The following is a 23,073-nucleotide window of genomic DNA, read 5'->3' as shown; positions in this document are numbered from 1 at the left end:
GCCTAGGCTTTTAGGATAGAATACCAGTCTGTATTGCGCAGATGGGTTCAAATCCATTTGCAGTCAGTCTCACTTGTGTGAGTAACCTTGCATGAGACCTGAAGACTTGCGCTAGTTCCCCAAGCTAATGCATAGGCTTTAGCTCAGTGGGCTAAGACAGTCTTGTGGTGGGTTTGATGACAAGCCCAGTTGATCACACCAGACCTGCCCTCTCTCTTCAGCTCAGCTGTTTCTTCTTCAGTCACCACAACTGTTTTGTTTTATTGTAGTGTATTTAACACATACCCTTACGGCAAAAGTTCCAATATGAAAATGCATTACAGTCGACTCAGCCTGTCCATACAACTTCTGAATCTGATCCATGTTAATCTTGTTAAAGGGGCAGTCTGCAGTTGCTACATCCATTTTGCACTTATAAATGAATGGTATATACCCTAACTATCGTACCCAATGATGTCATTAGTCATACCTCATCAGAACCCCAAATATTAGCTTGTATTATTCCAATGGTTGTAAACAAGGTTAATGTAAACAAACACTGTATCAGTGGAGGCTTGTGGAAGGAGCTATAGGATGATGGAATGGAGCAGCAGTGTAAAAATTCACCATCCATGATATCCAAATTAAAGTTGTAACCATGGGCTATACAATGCGGAGGAGGCTGGTGGGAGGAGTGGGCTCATTATAATGGCTGGAATGGAATACTGGAACGTATCAAACATGTTTTACTCCGTTCCATTGATTCCATTCCATCGATTACAATGAGCCCGCTCCTCCCACCAGCCCCCTCTGCATTGTATAGCCTCAAACCATGGTTACAACTTTAATTTGGATATCATGGATGATCAGTCCTTGCATCCATAGCTCTGTCTATGAATTTAAGTGGTAACATTTCTCCAGGCTCATCCCTCAGATTTTTACCAAAACAGTATTGTTTCAACTACCGATTGGCCCGTTAAAGTTAAATATCTTTGACGAATCTTTTTACCATTTTTGGATTGGCTGTGAAGAGCGGTGCATTGTGGGTAGGACGTCAGGGCGTCCATATCTGTATTTTACTGCGGCTGAAGGAGAGAAACGGGAGTCATGAAAGGGATCCGAACTCTAAATAAATTCTCCGTGAGTCTCGTTACTCTATCCTATTAAACGTGTATTTTACAACGATGTATCATGAGGTTTCGTGCATTCTTTCCGTTGGGGAGTCAATTGGAACCCGCCCCGTGGACTCGCCGGCTTAGTAGCCAAGGTTGGCTAGTGGAAACGGATGGTTAATTAGCCTGTCGGTTACCCTAGTTAAATTAGATAGGCGCGCTTACTTCTATAATCTTGACCGAGATAATGTATCCAATCGGTTTTATGAACCTATAATAGCCATTCTTACTTACAAATGAGGCTATGTACTACATTTTACAATGGCATGTTCACTACTGGCGAATCGCTGGCAGGCTGTCACGCTAGCTGTCACGTAGCCCATAGTTCCACTCCAGCTCAACCCATTGAAGGTCATTGCGGTTCTGCTGGTTTTTCAGATCAATCCCGCACTGACAATCCAAGCCAGGAGACATGCCATGGAACAGTCAATGTCTCAATTCACCTATTAAGTAATCTCACTGCTATGTTGATTGGTAGTGATGGGATTTAGTAACTGGCAGCTTTAGGTACGACAGTCTGACAACAAGCCACCGGTTTTCTCCCGTCTTATCTAGTATACTGTTGATTTCTAGGAAGCTTGACAAGTTAATGTTTTGATATTGCCTTGTTTTTGAACAATGTATTATATTATATCTGGAGTGTGCTGCAGAATTCCCAGTGCTACTTGCTAATGCTTGACATCCAAAGCATCAGCATTGAGGTGTTTTATTATAGACTATTTGCACCTCAGACAGAATTCGCAGTGGCAGCCAAGTGTTTGGTGTCTAGCTCAGCTGTCTGCAGATAGGCTTAGCCGACAAACTCAGCAACAAAAAGAAACGTCCTCTCACTGTCAACTGCGTTTATTTTCAGCAAACTTAACATATGTTAATACAAATGTACACAAGATTCAACAACAGACACAAACTGAACAAGTTCCACAGACATTGCCAGTTCTTGCTGTGAGATGTTACCCAACTCTTCCACCAAGGCACCTGCAAGTTCCCAGACATTTCCTCACCCTCCGATCCAACAGGTCCCAGATGTGCTCAATGGGATTGAGATCCGGGCTCTTGGCTGGCCATGGCAGAACACTGACATTCCTGTCTTGCAGGAAATCACGCACAGAACGAGCAGTATGGCTGGTGGTATTGTCATGCTGGAGGGTCATGTCAGGATGAGCCTGCAGGAAGGGTACCACATGAGGGAGAAGGATGTCTTCCCTGTAACGCACAGCGTTGAGATTGCCTGCAATGACAACAAGCTCAGTCTGATGATGCTGTGACACACCGCCCCAGACCATGACGGACCCTCCACCTCCAAATCGATCCCGCTCCAGAGTACAGGCCTCAGTGTAATGCTCATTCTTTCGATGATAAACACGAATCCGACCATCACCCCTGGTGAGACAAAACCGTGACTTGTCAGTGAAGAGCACTTTTTGCCAGTCCTGTCTGGTCCAGAGACGGTGGGTTTGTGCCCATAGGTGACGTTGTTGCCGGTGATGTCTGGTGAGGACTTGCCTTACAACAGTCCAGCCTCTCTCAGCCTATTGCGGACAGTCTGAGCACTGATGGAGGGATTGTGCGTTCCTGGTGTAACTCAGGCAGTTGTTGTTGCCATCCGATACCTGTCCCGCAGGTGTGATGTTCGGATGTACCGATCCTGTGCAGGTGTTGTTACACGTGGTCTGCCACTGCGAGGACGATCAGCTGTCCGTCCTGTCTCCCTGTAGCGCTGTCTTAGGCGTCTCACAGTACGGACATTGCAATTTATTGCCCTGGCCACATCTGCAGTCCTCATGCCTCCTTGCAGCATGCCTAAGCCACGTTCACACAGATGAGCAGGCATCTTTCTTTTGTTGTTTTTCCAGAGTCAGTAGAAAGGCCTCTTTAGTGTCCTAAGTTTTCATAACTGTGACCTTAATTGCCTACCGTCTGTAAGCTGTTAGTCTTAACGACCGTTCCACAGGTGCATGTTCATACATTGTTTATGGTTCATTGAACAAGCATGGGAAACAGTGTTTAAACCCTTTACAATGAAGATCTGTGAAGTTATTTGGATTTTTACTAATTATCTTTGAAAGACAGGGTCCTGAAAAAGGGACGTTTCTTTTTTTGCTGAGTTTATTAGCTTTTCAGATATCAGGTTCCAGATTGGTTTAGGTCAGACCTCTCCAACAGGTCAATTAGCTCGCAGCCCACCTACGAGAAGCTCGCCAAACAATTCTGAAAGTACATACAATTTGACAAGTATCAAGTATCAGACACAGCAAGCTCCCAGTTACTATCTAATCAACGCAACATTGACATTATCCAACTCCTGGTTAGCCACTATTGGCTTAAAAAGCCAAACCTAACACTATCTGCCTATTAATTTCCAGCAATATTGCATTTGTCTGTGTGGTGCGCGCGTTTCTCCATCACACTATGTGTAGCCAGTAACATGATAACCATTTTGTGGGTTGACACAGAGTTTCCCCAAAACCTTCTCAATTAAATGTTAACTGCAAAGTTGATTCTTCTTCTTTGGTATAATGGCGTTCGCATCAATTATATGTGCATTCCCCCACCTACTGTACGAGTTGATAATAAGGCTCAAAAATGGAAGGGGAAAAAATGGGGTAAGAAATGCATTAAAAAAATTCCATACAAACTATCTGTAACGAAATGTTAATGAAACTAAAGCTTTTCTGTTTTAAGCAGGTCCCTACACAGGCTCAGAAGGATCCTGTGATGCCAGAACATATCTTGGTGACAGTAGTCCTTGCAGTGCTTCTGCCATTAAGTCTTGGAGGCCCAAAAACCTATCTGCTGCAGATATGATGTCCAGCTTCTTGGACACTTGTGCAGTACAATTAATAACTGTAGCTATAAATGCTACAAAATACACCTTTTTCACAATAAGTGTATTCAACATTTGCAACTGGTTGTGGCATATCCACCGCCACATCTTCTTCAGAACTGTGGCCTCTTGCCCCTTCAAAGCTCTTCACCGCCTACATCCCTGATCTTTGACACCTCAAGTTCTTTCACCCTAACAGGGCACTCAGGGAACGCGGAAATACAATCCCCACCACAGTTGCAACATTTTACATTAAGACTCTTCAATTACATTCCTTCCGTCTGCAAAGACTTGACACATGGCCAATCTTTTTACACTTCTTTCATTGCATCGGTTTTGGACGAACGCTTTTACGGCGTATCTTAGGGTGGTATATACTAATTTAACAATAATACAGATAAACGGCTCCTTTTTCCCATTCTCCATATGTGTCAAGCGACGTGCATTAACTACTCCTGGAATTTTGGGCCTAAGATAATGATTATCAATGTCCAATAGGACGCCAGAAATAACATTTTACCGGTGCCCTGCTCCGAAAATCAAAGCTGTTCACTTCATGCATCGATATTTTTGAGAGCCACAATGCACACTCCTTTTGCTCTTTAGATACACACAATATCAACACCATACCACTTCTGGTTACTTTGACTGCATCCACTTTTCCCAACGCCGCCTTCACCATCCTCGTGACTTCAAAACGGTTTCCCAAATAAACATCTTTATCCAAAAAACGTACTCCAACAAGGAACGATACATCAGACTCATTTTCCACAACAACTTCAGCCCATTTTGTTCCATTCTTCACTGTTGTCCAATAATCTTTCTCGCTAACTACTCGACGCGCTTTCTGCTTCCGCCATCTCAAGGTCCTAGCACATTCCTCACTCACTAGATACGCAATTAAATGGCCAAATGCGTAACTTAAGGGGAATTACACATTTTTACATACCTAAGTTTTCTTACATACCTAAAAAAAAAAAAAAATCTGATGTGATTTAACCGTTGACATGGACTCAGAACATCCAATTTTGTTGTTTTTCTATGAACAATTATACTTTTGAAAGTGAAAAACTTAAACAAATCTAAAACCAGGAAAAATAAAACAGAAAACATAGTGTACAAGAGTAAGTAGTTGGGCCTATTTGAAAGCTAGGAAAAAATGAGTAGCTCGCAACACTTTTTTTTTAGTAGCTCTCATGCCAGAAAAGGTTGGAGACACCTGTTTTGGTCATTTCTGTGGAAATAACATAAATAATTTTCCACATTAAGACTACATACTGCACAAAAAATGAGTAGCTTCTATTTCTCTCTTTCATATTGTTGTCGGGTTGTCTGGTCAAGCAGACACCATAATCTCTTCTGACATAAGATGTTTGACTGGGGGTTGGATCATATCAGGTCTTTAGGATTTAGCCTTACTACCGATTGAGTTTCCCTACACCTCACCCTCATCTTAACCAAGGTGCTACAGCCAATGTATGATGTGTCTTCTTGGAAGGACAAATAAGAAGAAGGCTTAACATACTACATATTTCAGGTTGGCCTGGCACACAGTGAGTCTACCCTCAGAGGGACTAAATATCATCAAGAATACCCACTGCTCTAGTCTAGACCAGGCTCAGAATTCATCTCCCGTCTTTAGGTCTAGAGGAAGCTGCACGTATCACAAAACATCCTCCTAAACAAAACCTGTTATGATGTTTTGGTTTAATCCACCTGTAGTATTATTTTCAGCCATAAGACGTCATTTGACTGGGGTCATTTGAGGACAGAAGGAAATCTAGATCCCTCCACATGAAATGAATAGTATATCATATTGTAATTCCCTAGTTGAGGAAGTGCTGGTGAGTGTTTGTTGACATGGTTTTTATCATTTCCCTCCCCAGATACGATGCTATGCCGCCAGGAGGAGTGATGTCCTCACTGAGCCCTTGGCTGGCCTGAAGGCTGGGGCGGCCCTGCCCCCCCAGAGTGTACAGGTATGTCATAGAGGCCAAGACGTTTTCACATGGGATCACAGGAAAAACTCTGGGCCCTAGTTGTAGCCCAAACTGGGGTGTGGAGTTTTTCTTGGTGGGTCCTTGCGTGGCGTGTCAGGGATGAGGATGTGCTCTACTCTATGGCTAAGCATTGTGATTATGTTCATGTGTAGACTTGTTTTAGGCACTACCATGCACACACTTTTACTTACTGTGCAGCCATATTTTTCCCTCCATATTGGAAAATGAACTTTTGGCTGTGTAGTTGATCACAAGAACTTTACCTCAGTTGAACAGAATGGAATGTTTACTCTCTTATTCACTCTGCAGTTTCCAAAACAACAATGCTGCCAGTCTCACGTGTGTTCCAGCTGTGACATCATGACTCTCCCTCCCTGTGTTCTCTACTAGATGTCCAAGCTGCCCAACGGTCTAGTGATCGCGTCGTTGGAGAACTACTCTCCCGTGTCCAGTGTGGGTGTGTTTGTGAAAGCAGGCACTCGTTATGAGACTGTGGAGAACCAGGGAGTCAGTCATGTCCTGCGGTTGGCAGCCAACCTGGTAAGTCCCAGTGGTTTTATGAATGGATTGATCTCTTTGACTTATGAATGACTTCAACAATAAGGGCAATTTCCATCACAACTACACAGTTTTTTAAAGTCCTTAAGTTAATGAATGAACACTGTCACTGTTGTTGTTTTCAGACTACTAAGGGAGCGTCTGCGTTCAGGATCTGTCGTGGTGTGGAGGCAGTGGGGGGTAGTCTGAGGTCAGTGAGTATGGAGAGTACAGCACTATGTCCCCTCCCTCCCTGTCCCCTAACCCCATTTCTGTCCTCATGCAGTATACATTATACTGTTCCCTATCACCCCATCTCCACATACAGAGTGTATGCTACAATATACCCTCTGTTACCCTGTATGGCTCAGTTGGTAGAGCATGGCGCTTGTACCGCCAGGGTTGCGGGTTCGATTCTCGGGGCCAACCATAAGTAAAATGTATGCACGCATGACTGTAAGTCGCTTTGGTTAAAAGCGTCTGCTAAATGGAATATTATGGAATATTATTATATTATACACTTGTTGTGTACCCCTTCCCTCCTTGTCCCTTATTCCTTCTGTGTCCCCGCCTGACTTGCTGTAAATAAACGTAAATGTAGGAGGCAGTGAAACATTAACACCAACTTCAACACCCATACCTCGCACAAGCTATAGCTTCACTACATTATAGATGCACACACATACAGTTGCCCTCGAGTCAACGGGGGGCTCACGTTTTAGGATAGAGTAGAATGAACAAGATGAGAGAAGCACAGAGTCACATGCAGGTTGACATTTATTGGGATGAATCTTGTCCTGGGGGCAAAGCTAAGTGTTCCGCTAGATGGGCCAGCTGCAAAGTCAAAATTGGCTATATCGTAAACAAAGTTATGAAAACAAAAATGTGTTTTTTTTGTCTCAATTTAAGATTAGCAGTATGGTTAAGGTTAGGTTTAAAATCAGATTTTATGACTTTGTGGCTGTGCCAGCTAGTGACCACCCTGCAGAGCTGCCTCCAGTACATGAATCATCCCAGTAAATGCCAATCTGCACACACAGCACAAGAATGTTCCTATTTTCACCTCATTGCAAACCAATGTGCATCATAGCTAGTCTAGTCTGGAGGATGTAGCTAAGATGTCTGTTTTCTGTGTGTCTGCAGCGTAACGTCATCGAGGGAGACCATGGTTTACTCTGTGGAGTGTTTGAGAGACCACTTGTAAGTACCCTTACTACCGCAGCCAGACTCCCTCATAGTGTGTGGGTTTACTTTGGTGTTGAATTGATGGATGGGGAAACTTGAATTACGGGCACGTTGTATGCGAGGACAGGGTTGATTCATGGTGTAATTAGACGCTGTGTTTCTTACCTATTTATCATAGAGGCTTCCCACAGGGCCACTTGAGATCATCTTGATTCATCATCTACAGTGGCAAGAAACAGTATGTGAACCCTTTGGAATTACCTGGATTTCTGCATAAATTGGTCATCAAATTTTATCTGATCTTCATCTAAGTCACAACAACAGACAAACATAGTGTGCTTAAACTAATAACACACAAATTATTGTATTTTTCTTGTCTATATTGAATACATAATTTAAACATTCACAGTGTAGGTTGGAAAAAGTATGTGAACCCCTAGGTTAATGACTTCTCCAAAAGCTAATTGGAGTCAGGAGTCAGCTAACCTGGAGTCCAATCAATGAGACGAGATTGGAGATGTTGGTTAGAGCTGCCTTGCCCTATAAAAAACACTCACAAAATTTGAGTTTGCTATTCACAAGAAGCATTGCCTGATGTGAACCATGCCTCGAACAAAAGAGATCTCAGAAGACCTAAGATAAAAAATGGTTGGCTTACATAAAGCTGGAAAGGGTTACAAAAGTATCTCTAAAAGCCTTGATGTTCATCTGTCCACGGTAAGACAAATTGTCTATAAAAGTTCAGCACTGTTGTTACTCTCCCTCGGAGTGGCCGTCCTGCAAAGATGACTGCAAGAGCACAGCGCAGAATGCTCAATGAGGTTAAGAAGAATCCTAGCGTGTCAGCTAAAGACTTACAGAAATCTCTGGATCATACTAACATCTCTGACGAGTCTACGATACGTAAAACACTAAACAAGAATGGTGTTCATGGGAGGACACCACGGAAGAAGCCACTGCTGTCCAAAACAAACACTGCTGCACGTCTGAAGTTTGCAAAAGTGCTCCTGGATGTTCCACAGCGCTACTGGCAAAATATTCTGTGGACAGATGAAACTACAGTTGAGTTGTTTGGAAGGAACACACAACACTGTGTGGAGAAAAAAAGGCACAGCACACCAACATCAAAACCTCATTCCAACTGTAAAGTATGGTGGAGGGAGCATCATGGTTTGGGGCTGCCTCAGGGCCTGGACAGCTTGCTATAATCGACGGAAAAATGAATTCCCAAGTTTATCAAGACATTTTGCAGGAGAATATTAGGCTATCTGTCCGCCAATTGAAGCTCAATAGAAGTTGGGTGACGCAACAGGACAACGGCCCAAAACACAGAAGTATATCAACAATAGAATGGCTTCAACAGAAGAAAATAGGCCTTCTGGAGTGGCCCAGTCAGAGTCCTGACCTCAACCCGAATGAGATGCTGTGGCATAACCTCAAGAGAGCAGTTCACACCAGACATCCCAAGAATATTGCTGAACTGAAACAGTTTTGTAAAGAGGAATGGTCCAAAATACCTCCTGACTGTTGTGCAGATCTGATCCGCAACTACAGTCGTGGCCAAAAGTTTTGAGAATGACACCAATATTAATTTCCACAAAGTTTGCTGCTTCAATGTCTTTAGATATTTTTGTCAGATGTTACTATGGAATACGGAAGTATAATTACAAGCATTTCGTAAGTGTCAAAGGCTTTTATTGACAATTACATGAAGTTGATGCAAAGAGTCAATATTTGCAGTGTTGACCCTTCTTTTTCAAGACCTCTGCAATCCACCAATTGTCAATTAACTTCTGGGCCACATCCTGATTGATGGCAGCCCATTCTTGCATAATCAATGCTTGGAGTTTGTCAGAATTTGTGGGTTTTTGTTTGTACACCCGCCTCTTGAGGATTGACCACAAGTTCTCAATGGGATTAAGGTCTGGGGAGTTTCCTGGCCATGGACCCAAAATATTGATGTTTTGTTCCCCGAGCCACTTAGTTATCACTTTTGCCTTATGGCAAGGTGCTCCATCATGCTGGAATAGGCATTGTTCGTCACCAAACTGTTTCTGAATGGTTGGGAGAAGTTGCTCTCGGAGGATGTGTTGGTACCATTCTTTATTCATGGCTGTGTTCTTAGGCAAAATTGTGAGTGAGCCCACTTCCTTGGCTGAGAAGCAACCCCACACATGAATGGTCTCACAATGCTTTATTGTTGGCATGACACAGGACTGATGGTAGCGCTCACCTTGTCTTCTCCGGACAAGCTTTTTTCCGGATGCCCCAAACAATCGGAAAGGGGATTCATCAGAGAAAATGACTTTACCCCAGTCCTCAGCAGTCCAATCCCTGTACCTTTTGCAGAATATCAGTCTGTCCCCTGATGTTTTTCCTGGAGAGAAGTGGCTTCTTTGCTGCACTTCTTGACACCAGCCATCCTCCAAAAGTATTCGCCTCACTGTGCGTGCAGATGCACTCACACCTGCCTGCTGCCATTCCTGAGCAAGCTCTGTACTGGTGGTGGCTCGATCCCGCAGCTGAATCATCTTTAGGAGACGGTCCTGGCGCTTGCTGGACTTTCTTGGGTGCCCTGAAGCCTTCTTCACAACATTTGAACCACTCTCCTTGAAGTTCTTGATGATCCGATAAATGGTTGATTTAGGTGCAATCTTACTCGCAGCAATATCTTTGCCTGTGAAGCCCTTTTTGTGCAAAGCAATGATGACGGCACGTGTTTCCTTGCAGGTAATCATGGTTGACAGAGGAAGAACAATGATTCCAAGCACCACCCTCCTTTTGAAGCTTCCAGTCTGTTATTCAAACTCAATCAGCATGACAGAGTGATCTCCAGCCGTGTCCTCGTCAACACTCACACCTGTGTTAACGAGAGAATCACTGACATGATGTCAGCTGGTCCTTTTGTGGCAGGGCTGAAATGCAGTGGAAATGTGTTTTGGGGATTCAGTTCATTTGCATGGCAAAGAGGGACTTTGCAATTAATTGCAATTCATCTGGTCACTTCATAACGTTCTGCAATATATGCAAATTGCCATCATACAAACTGAGGCAGCAGACTTTGTGAACATTAATATTTGTGTAATTCTCAAAACTTTTGGCCACGAATGTACAGAAAATGGTTGGTTGAGGTTATTGCTGCCAAAGGAGGGTCAACCAATTATTAAATCCAAGGGTTCACATACTTTTCCCACCCTGCACTGTGAATGTTTACACAGTGTGTTCAATAAAGACATGACAACTTCTAATTGTTTGTGTGTTATTAGTTTAAGCAGACTGTGTTTGTCTATTGTTGTGACTTAGATGAAGATCAGATCAAATTTGATGACCAATTTAGGCAGAAATCCAGTTATTTCCAAAGGGTTCACATACTTTTTCTTGCCACTGATTGTTGAGAGTTATGACTGTTGCATTGTCCGTGTGTGTCCGAATGTTTGTGTCTGCCCATCCAACGTCCATCCTTCTCAGAGACACAGTGATGGAGTACCTGATCAACGTGACCACGACCCCAGAGTTCCGGCCATGGGAGGTGGACGACCTGACCTCCAGGGTCAAGGTAGACCGGGCCCTGGCCCACCAGTGTTCACAGATAGGTCAGCAACACTCCCTCTCTATTCACTTTACTTGTCCAGCACGATTGCTCCTTGTTGAATTAATGTTTTATTGAATTACCAGTAGCATTTTGGTTTAGTATATATTTGTATGCTGCAGATAAAAAAAAATTCTAGTCATTTGTCTAGCATCCTGTTATTAGTTCTCCTTGCCAACACACTGACTGAAGTCTTTTTATATGGGGTTTATTTCTCTGAAGGTGTCATTGAGAAGTTGCATGAAGCTGCTTACAAAAATGCTCTATCCAACTCCCTGTACTGTCCTGACTACATGGTTGGCAAAGTCAGTGGTGAACAGGTAAGACTGTGTTAATAGCTGTGTTGTTCACTATAGTGCTACCTTGTGTTTGTCACAGCTTAGCTCTCTCAAACTCTCTCCTACTTCCTTATCCCCCTTAGCTGCAGTCCTTTGTCCAGAACAATTTCACCAGTGCCAGAATGGCTCTTGTAGGACTAGGTGAGTCTTTTTGATCCAATGGCACCCTGGGTTCTCCTTTCTACATGTTGCAGCTCCTTCAGCATGTCTCCGGGGCTGTTCTGATTCCTTGCCCTACCTTTTCCCTGAAATGTGCAGCCCATCATGGATTGAAAATAAATATGGTGGAAACTCACTCTAGCCAATGTATTACTTTTAAATCCTTGAGGGGATATTGAGCAAGTGCACATTTCAGGAAGAAGGGTAGGGAATCGGAACAACCCTATTGATTGGGTCACTATAAGGGTCATATCTTTTGAATTAGGCCGACGTAAACACTCTCTCCCTCTGTGTGTGCGTGCGTACTGTGTACACATCACATTTCCTTTGGCCTCTGTCCAAACCCTAGAGTTAAAGGCTGTCTAAAGATATGTGGAGTAGAGGTCAGCTGTTCTGCTCTAGTATGACGCACTGTGTGTGTGTGACATGACTGCTCTCTGGTATGTACAAGTGATAGGAAATAAATCGCTAGTTACATATTGAGATATTATTTTTGACGATATCGTATTGTTTTGATAATATCGCAATATTGTTTTTGCGCTAGTTGGCTGTACCTGCCCCAAACCCTGTTCTCTATCTTCTTTTTAAATAGGGAGCTAATTTGTTTTCAGCACTTACACTACATGGTCTTAAGTATGTGGACACTGTCGTGACGTTGTATTAGTTAATGTGACGACTGCTGCTCATCGAATGATTAACGGTTTATAATTGCGTGATTAAATGAATATAAACCTGGGGCACCATGGGAAAATTTGTTTTATTGAGTTTCTATTTCCCAAATTAACTCAAAGAATATCAGAATATCGATTTTACAACAGTCGCAAATTAATCAATTTCCTCTACAGTCTCATTCTGAACGTCGCATAATCCGGGAATCTGTACAGACCCACCAATGAGTTCGTACCACACCAATTTTAGTTGATTATTTATTTACTAGAAAGCAAAATGATAATAAAAGATACACATGCACAAAAACACAGTCTAGGCTATTGATTAGAACTTAGTATAAAGGGCCAACACACTGTGACGTGTTACCCAAAATGGGGATTTCAAAAAGAGAAAGTACACGAGAGAAACATGCATTTGTCAGCTATGCTTATTTTAACCCTAACCTTGCCCCAAACTGCCGCTCTTATGGGTCAGAATATAATGATGTAATTACGTGTTGAAGGTCTCCGTGGATTCTCCGCGTGGACCGTTTAGGCATCTCAATGACGCTCTTCTCTGGTGCAACTCTCTGGTTGTCCTCACAATGTCAGTGTCCTTTTGGCTTAGTGGCCTTATTCCTCGCCCTTGTTCTGAAAGGGATCTTCGGAGGACAGCCAGCTCTGTAGCTCAGAGCTCACAGCGTAGGAATGGAAACAGCGTAGATACCACGATTCGATGGGGAGTGGAGCCCGGGTGGTCTGGCTTGAATTCACCCGCTTAGACACAGCTACTCATCCGTAGCATGGGTAGAAAAATGATTTCTTTGTCTTCAACCTTGTTTTGGGTTCGTTGACTTTTCAGACCTTAGCTGCAGCACGGGTCACTTAGTCTGATATGTTAATTCTTAACTCGCATGTCTTATACCCTCGGGTCAGAAGTGGGCGTAACCACCTTTTAGGGCAATTCTCTGGGCGTACCAAGTTAAGAGGCAAGGTCTAGATTTAACTCCAATCCAATTTTAGACACTAACATCACATTTCATCTTTACCAAAACATTCTCTTTGATTTGGATATTTTCCACACAACGTACAATGTATAAACATCAAGCATATACTGGGAAAACTCTTAAAGTTACAATGTTTCCGTAATAACATTGTCCTTTAACCTTTAATAACCAGACAAAAATGACATTAATTTTTATATTCCATCTATCGTCATGACCACCATTGTGGCTGACGGAAACCATTGTTCCAAAGTCCTTTTATTGCATGTTTAATGTTCTGAGGCTGGTTCTCCATAGTGAGAGGACAAAGGAATTTTGTCTATTGCCTAAGATTTACCATGGGCGTGAGGGGTCATAAAACCCCCACATCTTCAGACCCCTAGATCTCTCCTCCTCTGTTGGGGGTGAGAGATAATCTGTAGGGTTGTGGTCTCCTGTAACCTGACCTGATCAGGACAGTTATGACAACACCTACCTGTCGAACATCTCATTCCAGAATTATGGTTAATAATATGGAGTTGCTCCCCCCTTTGCTGCTATAACAGCCTCCACTCTTCTGGGAAGGCTTTCCACTAAATGTTTGGACATTGCTGCGGGGACTTGCTTCCATTAAGCCACAAGAGTATTAGTGAGGTCGGGCACTGATGTTGGGTGATTAGGCCTGGCTCGCAGTTGGCATTCCAAGTCATCTCAAATGTGTTCGATGGGGTTGAGGTCAGGGCTCTGTGCAGGCCAATCAAGTTCTTCCACACCGATCTCGGCAAACTATTTTTGAATGGACCTCGCTTTGTGCATGGGGGCATTGTCATGCTAAAACAGGAAAGGGCCTTCCCCAAACTGTTACCACAAAGTTGGAAGCACAGAATCGTCTAGAATGTCATTGTATGCTGAAGCATTAAGATTTCCCTTCACTGGAACTAAGGGGCCCGAACCTTGAAAAACAGCCCCAGACCATTATTCCTCCTCCATCAAACTTTACAATTGACACTATGCATTGGAGAAGGTAGCGTTCTCTTGGCATCCACCAAACCCAGATTCGTCAGTCGGACTGCCAGATGGTGAAGCGCGATTCATCACTCCAGAGAACACATTTCCATTGCTCCAGAGTCCAATGGCGTCGAGCTTTACACCACTCCAGCCAATGCTTGAACTTACCCATTTCATGAAGCTCCTGGTGAGCAGTTATTGTGTTGATGTTGCTTCCAGAGGCAGTTTGGAACTCGGTAGTGAGTGTTGCAACCCGAGGACATACAATGTTTACGCGCTTCAGCACTCGGCAGTCCCGTTCCGTGAACTTGTGTGGTCTACCACTTCGCGGCTGAGCTGTTGTTGCTCCGAGACATTTCCACTTCACAATAACAGCACTTACATTTGACTGGGGTAGCTCTAGCAGGGCAGAAATTTGACAAACTGACTTGTTGGAAAGGTGGCATCCTATGACGGTGCCACGCTGAAAGTCACTGAACTCTTCAGTACAGGTCATTCTACTGCCAATGTTTGTCTATGGAGATTGCATGACTGTGCTCGATTTTTACACCTGTCAGCAACGGGTGTGACTGAAGTAGCCAAATCCACTAAGTTGAAGGGGTGTCCACATACTTTTAGCCATGTAGTATATTTCCCTTACTGATCAAAAGTCATTTTCTCATGGCTCTCTCTTGTCCCTCGGCAGCAGACATATGGTGAGCAAAATATATATTGAATCGCAATAAAATCACAGTATCGAATCGCAATACATATAGAATGACACTACATATCGCTTCAGCACTTAAGTATGGTGATAATATCGTGAGGTCCCTGGCAATTCCCGGCCCTAGTATGTACCCCTGTGTGAAACACTGAACTGAGAGCATGTGACGTCTATGTGATGACAGTCCACCTGTGTGTGTGTCTCCTGCTGGCTCTCTGGTGTGTCTTCCAGTGACATGACCCTTGTCTGTGCCGTCTCTCCCCAGGTGTGAATCACTCTGTGCTGAGGCAGGTAGGAGAGCAGTTTCTCAGTGTCCGCAGTGGGGCTGGAGTTGCTGGGGCCAAGGCTGTATACCGCGGAGGTAAGACCCATAGAGAGCCTTAGAAGCAATGCACGCCTAACTGCTGAGCTCTAGTCTGGGCCACTGATTCAGTCAACCCCAGTGTGTGAGCCAAGATGGGTTGTGTGTTCGTACCTTGATGGTGGTTAACTGTGTGTCCCTGCAGGTGAGCTGCGGGTGCAGAATGGGGCCGGTCTGGTCCACTCGCTGATCGCCAGCGAGGGCGGTGTGACTGGATCAGCGGAGGCCAATGCCTTTAGTGTGCTGCAAAGGGTTCTGGGAGCCGGGCCACACGTAAAGAGAGGCTCCAACGTCACCAGCAAACTGAGCCAGGGCATCGCCAAGGCAACCACACAGCCCTTCGATGTGAGTAACTTCCCTGTTTGTTGCTACAGTTATTCCTGTGTTGTTGGTTGTGGTCACTACAATAGAAATCAATATTCTACATAGCTGAAATTCTACATAACTGGAGTCTTCATTGTATGATTGTCTAAATTACGCACAGAGAAAAATAAAAGGTGTGGAGGTTAGAAAGCACAATGATCTTGGACTATCTTGTGTACAGAAGTTAATCTAATGCTTATTTCTGTCTCCTATGCAGGCCACAGCGTTCAATGCCACATACGCTGACTCTGGACTCTTTGGAGTCTACTCCATCGCCCAAGCCGACTCCGCAGGAGAGGTGAGCACACTATAATGCAGTAGTAACATAAGAATATGATAAAACCTGATATATGTTGATAAGTGACTGTCCCTAACAGTGCCTGTCCCTCTCTGTACAGGTGATAAAAGCTGCCATCGCCCAGGTGACAGGGGTTGCGAAGGGAGGCGTGTCTGAGGATGATGTCGCCAGAGCAAGGTGAGTTCACTAAACAACATGGCTCATTAAGTGGACATGAAACTTGGCGCTGTCTCTCTGTGGTTTTATTTTTATTTCACCTTTAACCAAGCCAGTCAGTTAATAACAAATTATTATTTACATTGATGGCCTATTATACCTTCTTGCCTTGATTTGACCTTTGACCCTGTCCCCCCTCTTACCTGGTAGGAAGCAGTTGAAAGCGGAGTACCTAATGTCCATGGAGAGTTCCGAGGGCCTGCTGGAGGAGATGGGGGCCCAAGCTCTGTCCAGCGGAGCCTACCACTCACCAGAGACAGTTACCCAGAGCATCGACTCTGTCAGCCACGCAGACGTCGTCAACGTGAGTACACTTCAACGTTCACTACTGCTAGGGCAAGAAGGCATTATAGGCCACCAACGTAAATAATAATTTGTTATTAACTGACTGGCTTGGTTAACTTCTATGGGCTAGGTACCTGCGGGACACAGCCAGTGAAATATCAGGGCGGCAAATTCAAAAACAACAAAATGTCATAATTCAACTTTCTCAAACATACAACTATTTTACACTATTTTAAAGATGCACTTCTCCTTGATGTAACCACATTGTCCGATTTCAAAAAGGCTTTACAGCGAAAGCAAAACATTAGATTATCTTAGGAGAGTACATAGACAAAAATAATCACACAGCCATTTTCCAAGCAAGGACGTGTCAATAAAACACAGCTAAATGAAGCACTAACCTTTGACGATCTTCATCAGATGACACTCCTAGGACATTATGTTACACAATACATGTATGTTTTGTTCGATAAAGTTCATATTTATATCCAAAAACAGCATTTTACATTGGCGCGTGATGTTCAGTATTCCCACCAAAACGTCCGGTGAATGTGCACATCAATTTACAAAAATACTCATCATAAACGTTGACAAACTATATAACAATTATTTAAAGAATTATAGATAGACTACCCCTGGATGCAACCGCTGTGTCAGATTTTAAAATAACTTTACGGAGAAAGCACATTTTTCAATATTCTGAGTACATAGCTCAGCCATCACGGTAAGCTATACAGACACCCGCCAAGTTCGGGGCAACCTAAACTCAGAATTAGTATCAGAAATATTCTCTTACCTTTGCTGATCTTCATCAGAATGCACTCCCAGGACTGCTACTTCCACAAGAAATTTTGTTTTTGTTCCAAATAATCCATATTTATGTCCAAATACCTCTGTTTTGTTCGTGCGTACAGATCACTTATCCAAAGGCATAACGCGCGAGCGCGGAACCAGAGACAAAGTCAAAATGTTCCATTACCGTACTTAGAAACATGTCAAACGCTGTTTAAAATCAATCTTTATGGTATTTTTAACGTAAAATTGCGATAATATTCCAACCGGACAATAGCATATTCATTCAAGAAGAAAAAGAAGGAACGGCGCGCTCGCGTGACTGCGCATATCCAATCCCTTTGTTGCCAGGCAGACCACTCAGTAACTGAGCTCCTATTATCTGCCCAGTCACAGGAAAATGCTCAAACCACTTTCTGAAGGCTGTTGACAGCCAATGGAAGCCTTAGGAAGTGCAACGTCCCCCACAGACACTGTAGTTTCGATAGAGAATCAAAAGAAGAACTACAATTCTCAGACTTTCCACTTCCTGCTTGGTTTAAATCGGGTACATTTTTTATCCGGCCATGCAAATACTGCCCCCTAGCCCCAACAGGTTAAAGGTTAAATAAAAATAAAACCACAGAGAGACAGCGCCAAGTTTCATGTCCACTTAATGAGCCATGTTGTTTAGTGAACTCACCTTGCTCTGGTGACATCATCCTCGGACACGCCTCCCTTCGCAACCCCTGTCAGCTGGATGATGGCAGCTTTGATCACCTGTACAGAGAGGGACAGTCACTGTTAGGGACAGTCACTTATCAACATATATCAGGTTCTAACACCTTACGTTACTACTGCATTATTGACCTTCATGGCTAAGACATAACAAACAAACAAAAAAAAAAAAATATATATATATATATATATATCAGTTGAAGTCGGAAGTTTACATACACTTAAGTTGGAGTCATTAAAACTCGTTTTTCAACCACTCCACAAATTTCTTGTTAACAAACTATAGTTTTGGCAAGTCGGTTTGGACATCTACTTTGTGCATGACAAAGTCATGGCATGGATTTAGAAGCTTCTGATTGGCGAATTGACATCATTTGAGTCAATTGGAGGTGTACCTGTGGCTGTACACTGCTCAAAAAAATAAAGGGAACACTAAAATAACATCCTAGATCTGAATGAATGAAATAATCTTATTAAATACTTTTTTCTTTACATAGTTGAATGTGCTTACAACAAAATCAAACGAAAATAATCAATGGAAATCCAATTTATCAACCCATGGAGGTCTGGATTTGGAGTCACACTCAAAATTAAAGTGGAAAACCACACTACAGGCTGATCCAACTTTGATGTAATGTCCTTAAAACAATTCAAAATGAGGCTCAGTAGTGTGTGTGGCCTCCACGTGCCTGTATGACCTCCCTACAACGCCTGGGCATGCTCCTGATGAGGTGGCGGATGGTCTCCTGAGGGATCTCCTCCCAGACCTGGACTAAAGTATCCGCCAAATCCTGGACAGTCTGTGGTGCAACGTGGCGTTGGTGGATGGAGCGAGACATGATGTCCCAGATGTGCTCAATTGGATTCAGGTCTGGGGAACGTGCGGGCCAGTCCATAGCATCAATGCCTTCCTCTTGCAGGAACTGCTGACACACTCCAGCCACATGAGGTCTAGCATTGTCTTGCATTAGGAGGAACCCAGGGCCAACCGCACCAGCATATGGTCTCACAAGGGGTCTGAGGATCTCATCTCGGTACCTAATGGCAGTCAGGCTACCTCTGGCGAGCACATGGAGGGCTGTGCGGCCCCCCAAAGAAATGCCACCCCACACCATGACTGATCCACCGCCAAACCGGTCATGCTGGAGGATGTTGCAGGCAGCAGAACGTTCTCCACGGCATCTCCAGACTCTGTCACATGTGCTCAGTGTGAACCTGCTTTCATCTGTGAAGAGCACAGGGCGCCAGTGGCGAATTTGCCAATCTTGGTGTTCTCTGGCAAATGCCAAATGTCCTGCACGGTGTTGGGCTGTAAGCACAACCCCCACCTGTGGACGTCGGGCCCTCATACCACCCTCATGGAGTCTGTTTCTGACCGTTTGAGCAGACACATGCACATTTGTGGCCTGCTGGAGGTCATTTTGCAGGGCTCTGGCAGTGCTCCTCCTGCTCCTCCTCGCACAAAGGCGGAGGTAGCGGTCCTGCTGCTGGGTTGTTGCCCTCCTACGGCCTCCTCCACGTCTCCTGATGTACTGGCCTGTCTCCTGGTAGCGCCTCCATGCTCTGGACACTACGCTGACAGACACAGCAAACCTTCTTGCCACAGCTCGCATTGATGTGCCATCCTGGATGAGCTGCACTACCTGAGCCACTTGTGTGGGTTGTAGACTCCGTCTCATGCTACCACTAGAGTGAAAGCACCGTCAGCATTCAAAAGTGACCAAAACATCAGCCAGGAAGCATAGGAACTGAGAAGTGGTCTGTGGTGACCACCTGCAGAACCACTCCTTTATTGGGGGTGTCTTGCTAATTGCCTATCATTTCCACCTGTTGTCTATTCCATTTGCACAACAGCATGTGAAATGTATTGTCAATCAGTGTTGCTTCCTAAGTGGACAGTTTGATTTCACAGAAGTGTGATTGACTTGGAGTTACATTGTGTTGTTTAAGTGTTCCCTTTATTTTTTTGAGCAGTATATTTCAAGGCCTACATTCAAACTCAGTGCCTCTTTGCTTGACATCATGCGAAAATCAAGACATCAGCCAAGACCTCAGAAAATAAATTGTAGACCTCCACAAGTCTGGTTCATCCTTGGGAGCAATTTCCAAACACCTGAAGGTACCACGTTCATCTGTACAAACAATAGTATGCAAGTATAAACCCCATGGGACCATGCAGCCGTCATACCGCTCAGGAAGGAGACGCGTTCTGTCTCCTAGAGATGAACATACTTTGGTGCAAAAAGTGCAAATTAATCCCAGAACAGCAGCAAAGGACCTTGTGAAAATGCTGGAGGAAACAGATACAAAAATATCTATATCCACAGTAAAACAAGTCCTATATTGACATAACCTGAAAGGCTGCTCAACAAGGAAGAAGCCACTGCTCCAAAACCGCCATAAAAAAGCCAGACTACGGTTTGCATCTGCACATGGGGACAAAGATTATACTTTTTGGAGAAATGTCCTCTGGTCTGATAAAACAAAAATAGAACTGTTTGGCCATAATGACCATCGTTATGTTTGGAGGAAAAAGGGGGAGGCTTGCAAGCCGAAGAACACAATCCCAACCGTGAAGTACGGGGGTGGCAGCATCATGTTGTGGGGGTGCTTTGCTGCAGGAGGGACTGGTGCACTTTGCAAAATAGATGGCATCATGAGGGAGGAAAATTATGTGGATACATTGAAGCAACATCTCAAGACATCAGTCAGGAAGTTAAAGCTTGGTTGCAAATGGGTGTTCCAAATGGACAGTGACCCCAAGCATACTTCCAAAGTTGTGGCAAAATGGCTTAAGGACAACAAAGTCAAGGTATTGGAGTGGCCATCACAAAGCCCTGACCTCAGTCCTATAGGAAATTTGTGGGCAGAACTGAAAAGCTTGTGCGAGTAAGGAGGCCTACAAACCTGACTCAGTTACACCAGCTCTGTCAGGAGGAATGGGCCAAAATTCACCCAACTTATTGCAGGAAGCTTGTGGAAGGCTACCCGAAATGTTTGACTCAAGTTAAACAATTTAAAGGCAATACTACCAAATACTAATTGAGTGTATGTAAACTTCTGACCCACTGGGTATGTGTTGAAAGCAATAAAAGCTGAAATAAATCATTCTCTCTACTATTATTTTGACATTTCACATTCTTAAAATAAAGTGGTGATCCTAACTGACCAAAGACGGGGAATTTTTACTTGGATTAAATGTCAGGAATTGTGAAAAACTGAGTTTAAATGTATTTTGCTAAGGTGTATGTAAACTTCCGACTTCAACTGTATCTATTCACATTCGATATACACTAAGTGTGTAAAACATTAGGAACACCTTGCTAATATTGAGTTGCACCCCCCTTTGCCCTCAGAACAGCTTCAATTCAGGTTCCCTGTGGCTCAGTTGGTAGAGCATGGTGTTTGCAACGCCAGGGTTGTGGGTTTGATTCCCACGGGGGGCCAGTACAAAAAAAAAGAAAATGCATGTAATGTATGCATTCACTACTGTAAGTCGCTCTGGATAAGAGCGTCTGCTAAATGACTAAAATGTAAATGTAATTCATCGGGCATGGACTCCACTAGATGTCGAAAGCATTCCACAGGGATGCTGGCCCATGTTGACTCCAATGCTTCCCAGAGTTGTGTCAGTTGGCTGGATGTCCTTTGGGTGGTGGACCATTCTTGATACACACGGGAAACTGTTGAGTGTGAAAAACCCAGCAGCGTTTCAGTTCTTGACACTTAAATTGGTGTGCCTGGCACCTACTACCATATCCTGCTCAAAGGCACTTAAATATTTTGTCTTGCCAATTCACCGTCTGAATGGTACACAATCCATGTCTCAAGGCTTAAAAATCCTTCTTTAACCTGTTTCCTTTCCTTCATATACACTAATTGAAGTGGATTTAACAGGTGACATAAATAAGGGATCATTGCTTTCACCTGGTCAGTCTATCATGGAAAGAACAGGGGTTCCTAATATTTTGTACACTCAGTGTATGCCTGTGAATATTTATGGTGAATATATTGCCCCCTTGGCTATGGGGGTTGCTGTCTGTATGTGCCCCTAAATCCTTTCTTTCCCTCTTTATGTCTATCTTCCAAACTATACCTCCATCTGTCTTGTAAAATAATAATGTTTGGGTAAGGTGATCGGAACGCCATTCTCCAAGTAAAAAAGAAAGGGAAAAAAATAAATATATGAATAACATTTTTGAAGACTGATTTCTGTGTGCCTCCTACATTTACGTTTATTTATAGCAGGTCAGCTGGGGACACAGAAGGGGAATAAAGGACAATGTGATAAGTGTATTATTTTGTTTTTTCAGGCTGCGAGAAAGTTTGTGGACGGCAAGAAATCGATGGCAGCTATCGGACACCTCGCCAACACACCCTTCGTGGATGAATTGTGAAAAGAAACAAACCATAAACAATGAAACAGTTATTTAACATTTTAACCTGGGCAGGTTGTGCCTGGCTGCTTACTCCAGAAAAAGGAACCTGGTTCTGATATGAAGCCCATGACTTCATCTCACAGCAAACGATAATTCTTTGTTAACAAATCATGTTAAAGTTTGTTCTGCAATAATTGTACACAGGTATCAGGAATAATTATGATTTTTGTTGTCAATTTCTCTGTATATTTGATGTAAATTCATTAAATGGTCTATCTACAGTAATGGCAGTCTGATTTGATCACCAAGGTGAATGAGTAATGATATATCTTTGATGTTATTCCGCCCAGCTGCTGCAGGGGGAGACGGAGAGCCTTGAAAATCTGTTGGAGCTGCCATATCGGCAAAAATGTTGCATCTAGTGTAGCAGCCAGGTATGTTAGAATGAGGGAAAATTGTGGGGGTATTGTTTATATACTGAACAAAAATATAAACGCAACATGTTTCATGAGCTGAAATAAAAGATCCCAGAAATGTT

At 43.6% G+C, this 23,073-nt stretch overlaps 2 protein-coding genes across 2 annotated transcripts in view; one reads left to right on the top strand and one right to left on the bottom strand.

The window, feature by feature from the left end:
• Window positions 1–4,809, bottom strand: part of snu13a (SNU13 homolog, small nuclear ribonucleoprotein a (U4/U6.U5)) — an 11,009-nt gene extending 6,200 nt beyond the window's left edge. Inside the window, exon 1 of the mRNA XM_029728658.1 lies at window positions 4,606–4,809. The gene's annotated coding sequence lies outside the window, so the exon portion shown is untranslated. The remainder of the gene's footprint in view (window positions 1–4,605) is intronic.
• LOC115171647 (cytochrome b-c1 complex subunit 2, mitochondrial) lies at window positions 1,009–23,073 on the top strand. The gene is made up of 14 exons (XM_029728656.1): window positions 1,009–1,119; window positions 5,862–5,954; window positions 6,366–6,515; window positions 6,659–6,723; window positions 7,656–7,712; window positions 11,166–11,290; window positions 11,509–11,606; window positions 11,708–11,765; window positions 15,390–15,485; window positions 15,631–15,830; window positions 16,066–16,146; window positions 16,247–16,323; window positions 16,513–16,666; window positions 22,470–23,073. Exons 1-14 carry the CDS (start codon window positions 1,087–1,089, stop codon window positions 22,551–22,553), a joined length of 1,371 nt encoding a protein of 456 aa, XP_029584516.1. The 5' UTR covers window positions 1,009–1,086; the 3' UTR covers window positions 22,554–23,073.

The sequence above is a fragment of the Salmo trutta genome, chromosome 32 (genome assembly GCF_901001165.1).
Source record: "Salmo trutta chromosome 32, fSalTru1.1, whole genome shotgun sequence".
In the NCBI taxonomy this organism is placed as follows: Eukaryota; Metazoa; Chordata; class Actinopteri; order Salmoniformes; family Salmonidae; genus Salmo; species Salmo trutta.
Note: the sequence above shows the minus strand (reverse complement) of the source record. Positions and strands in the feature narration are given on the sequence as shown.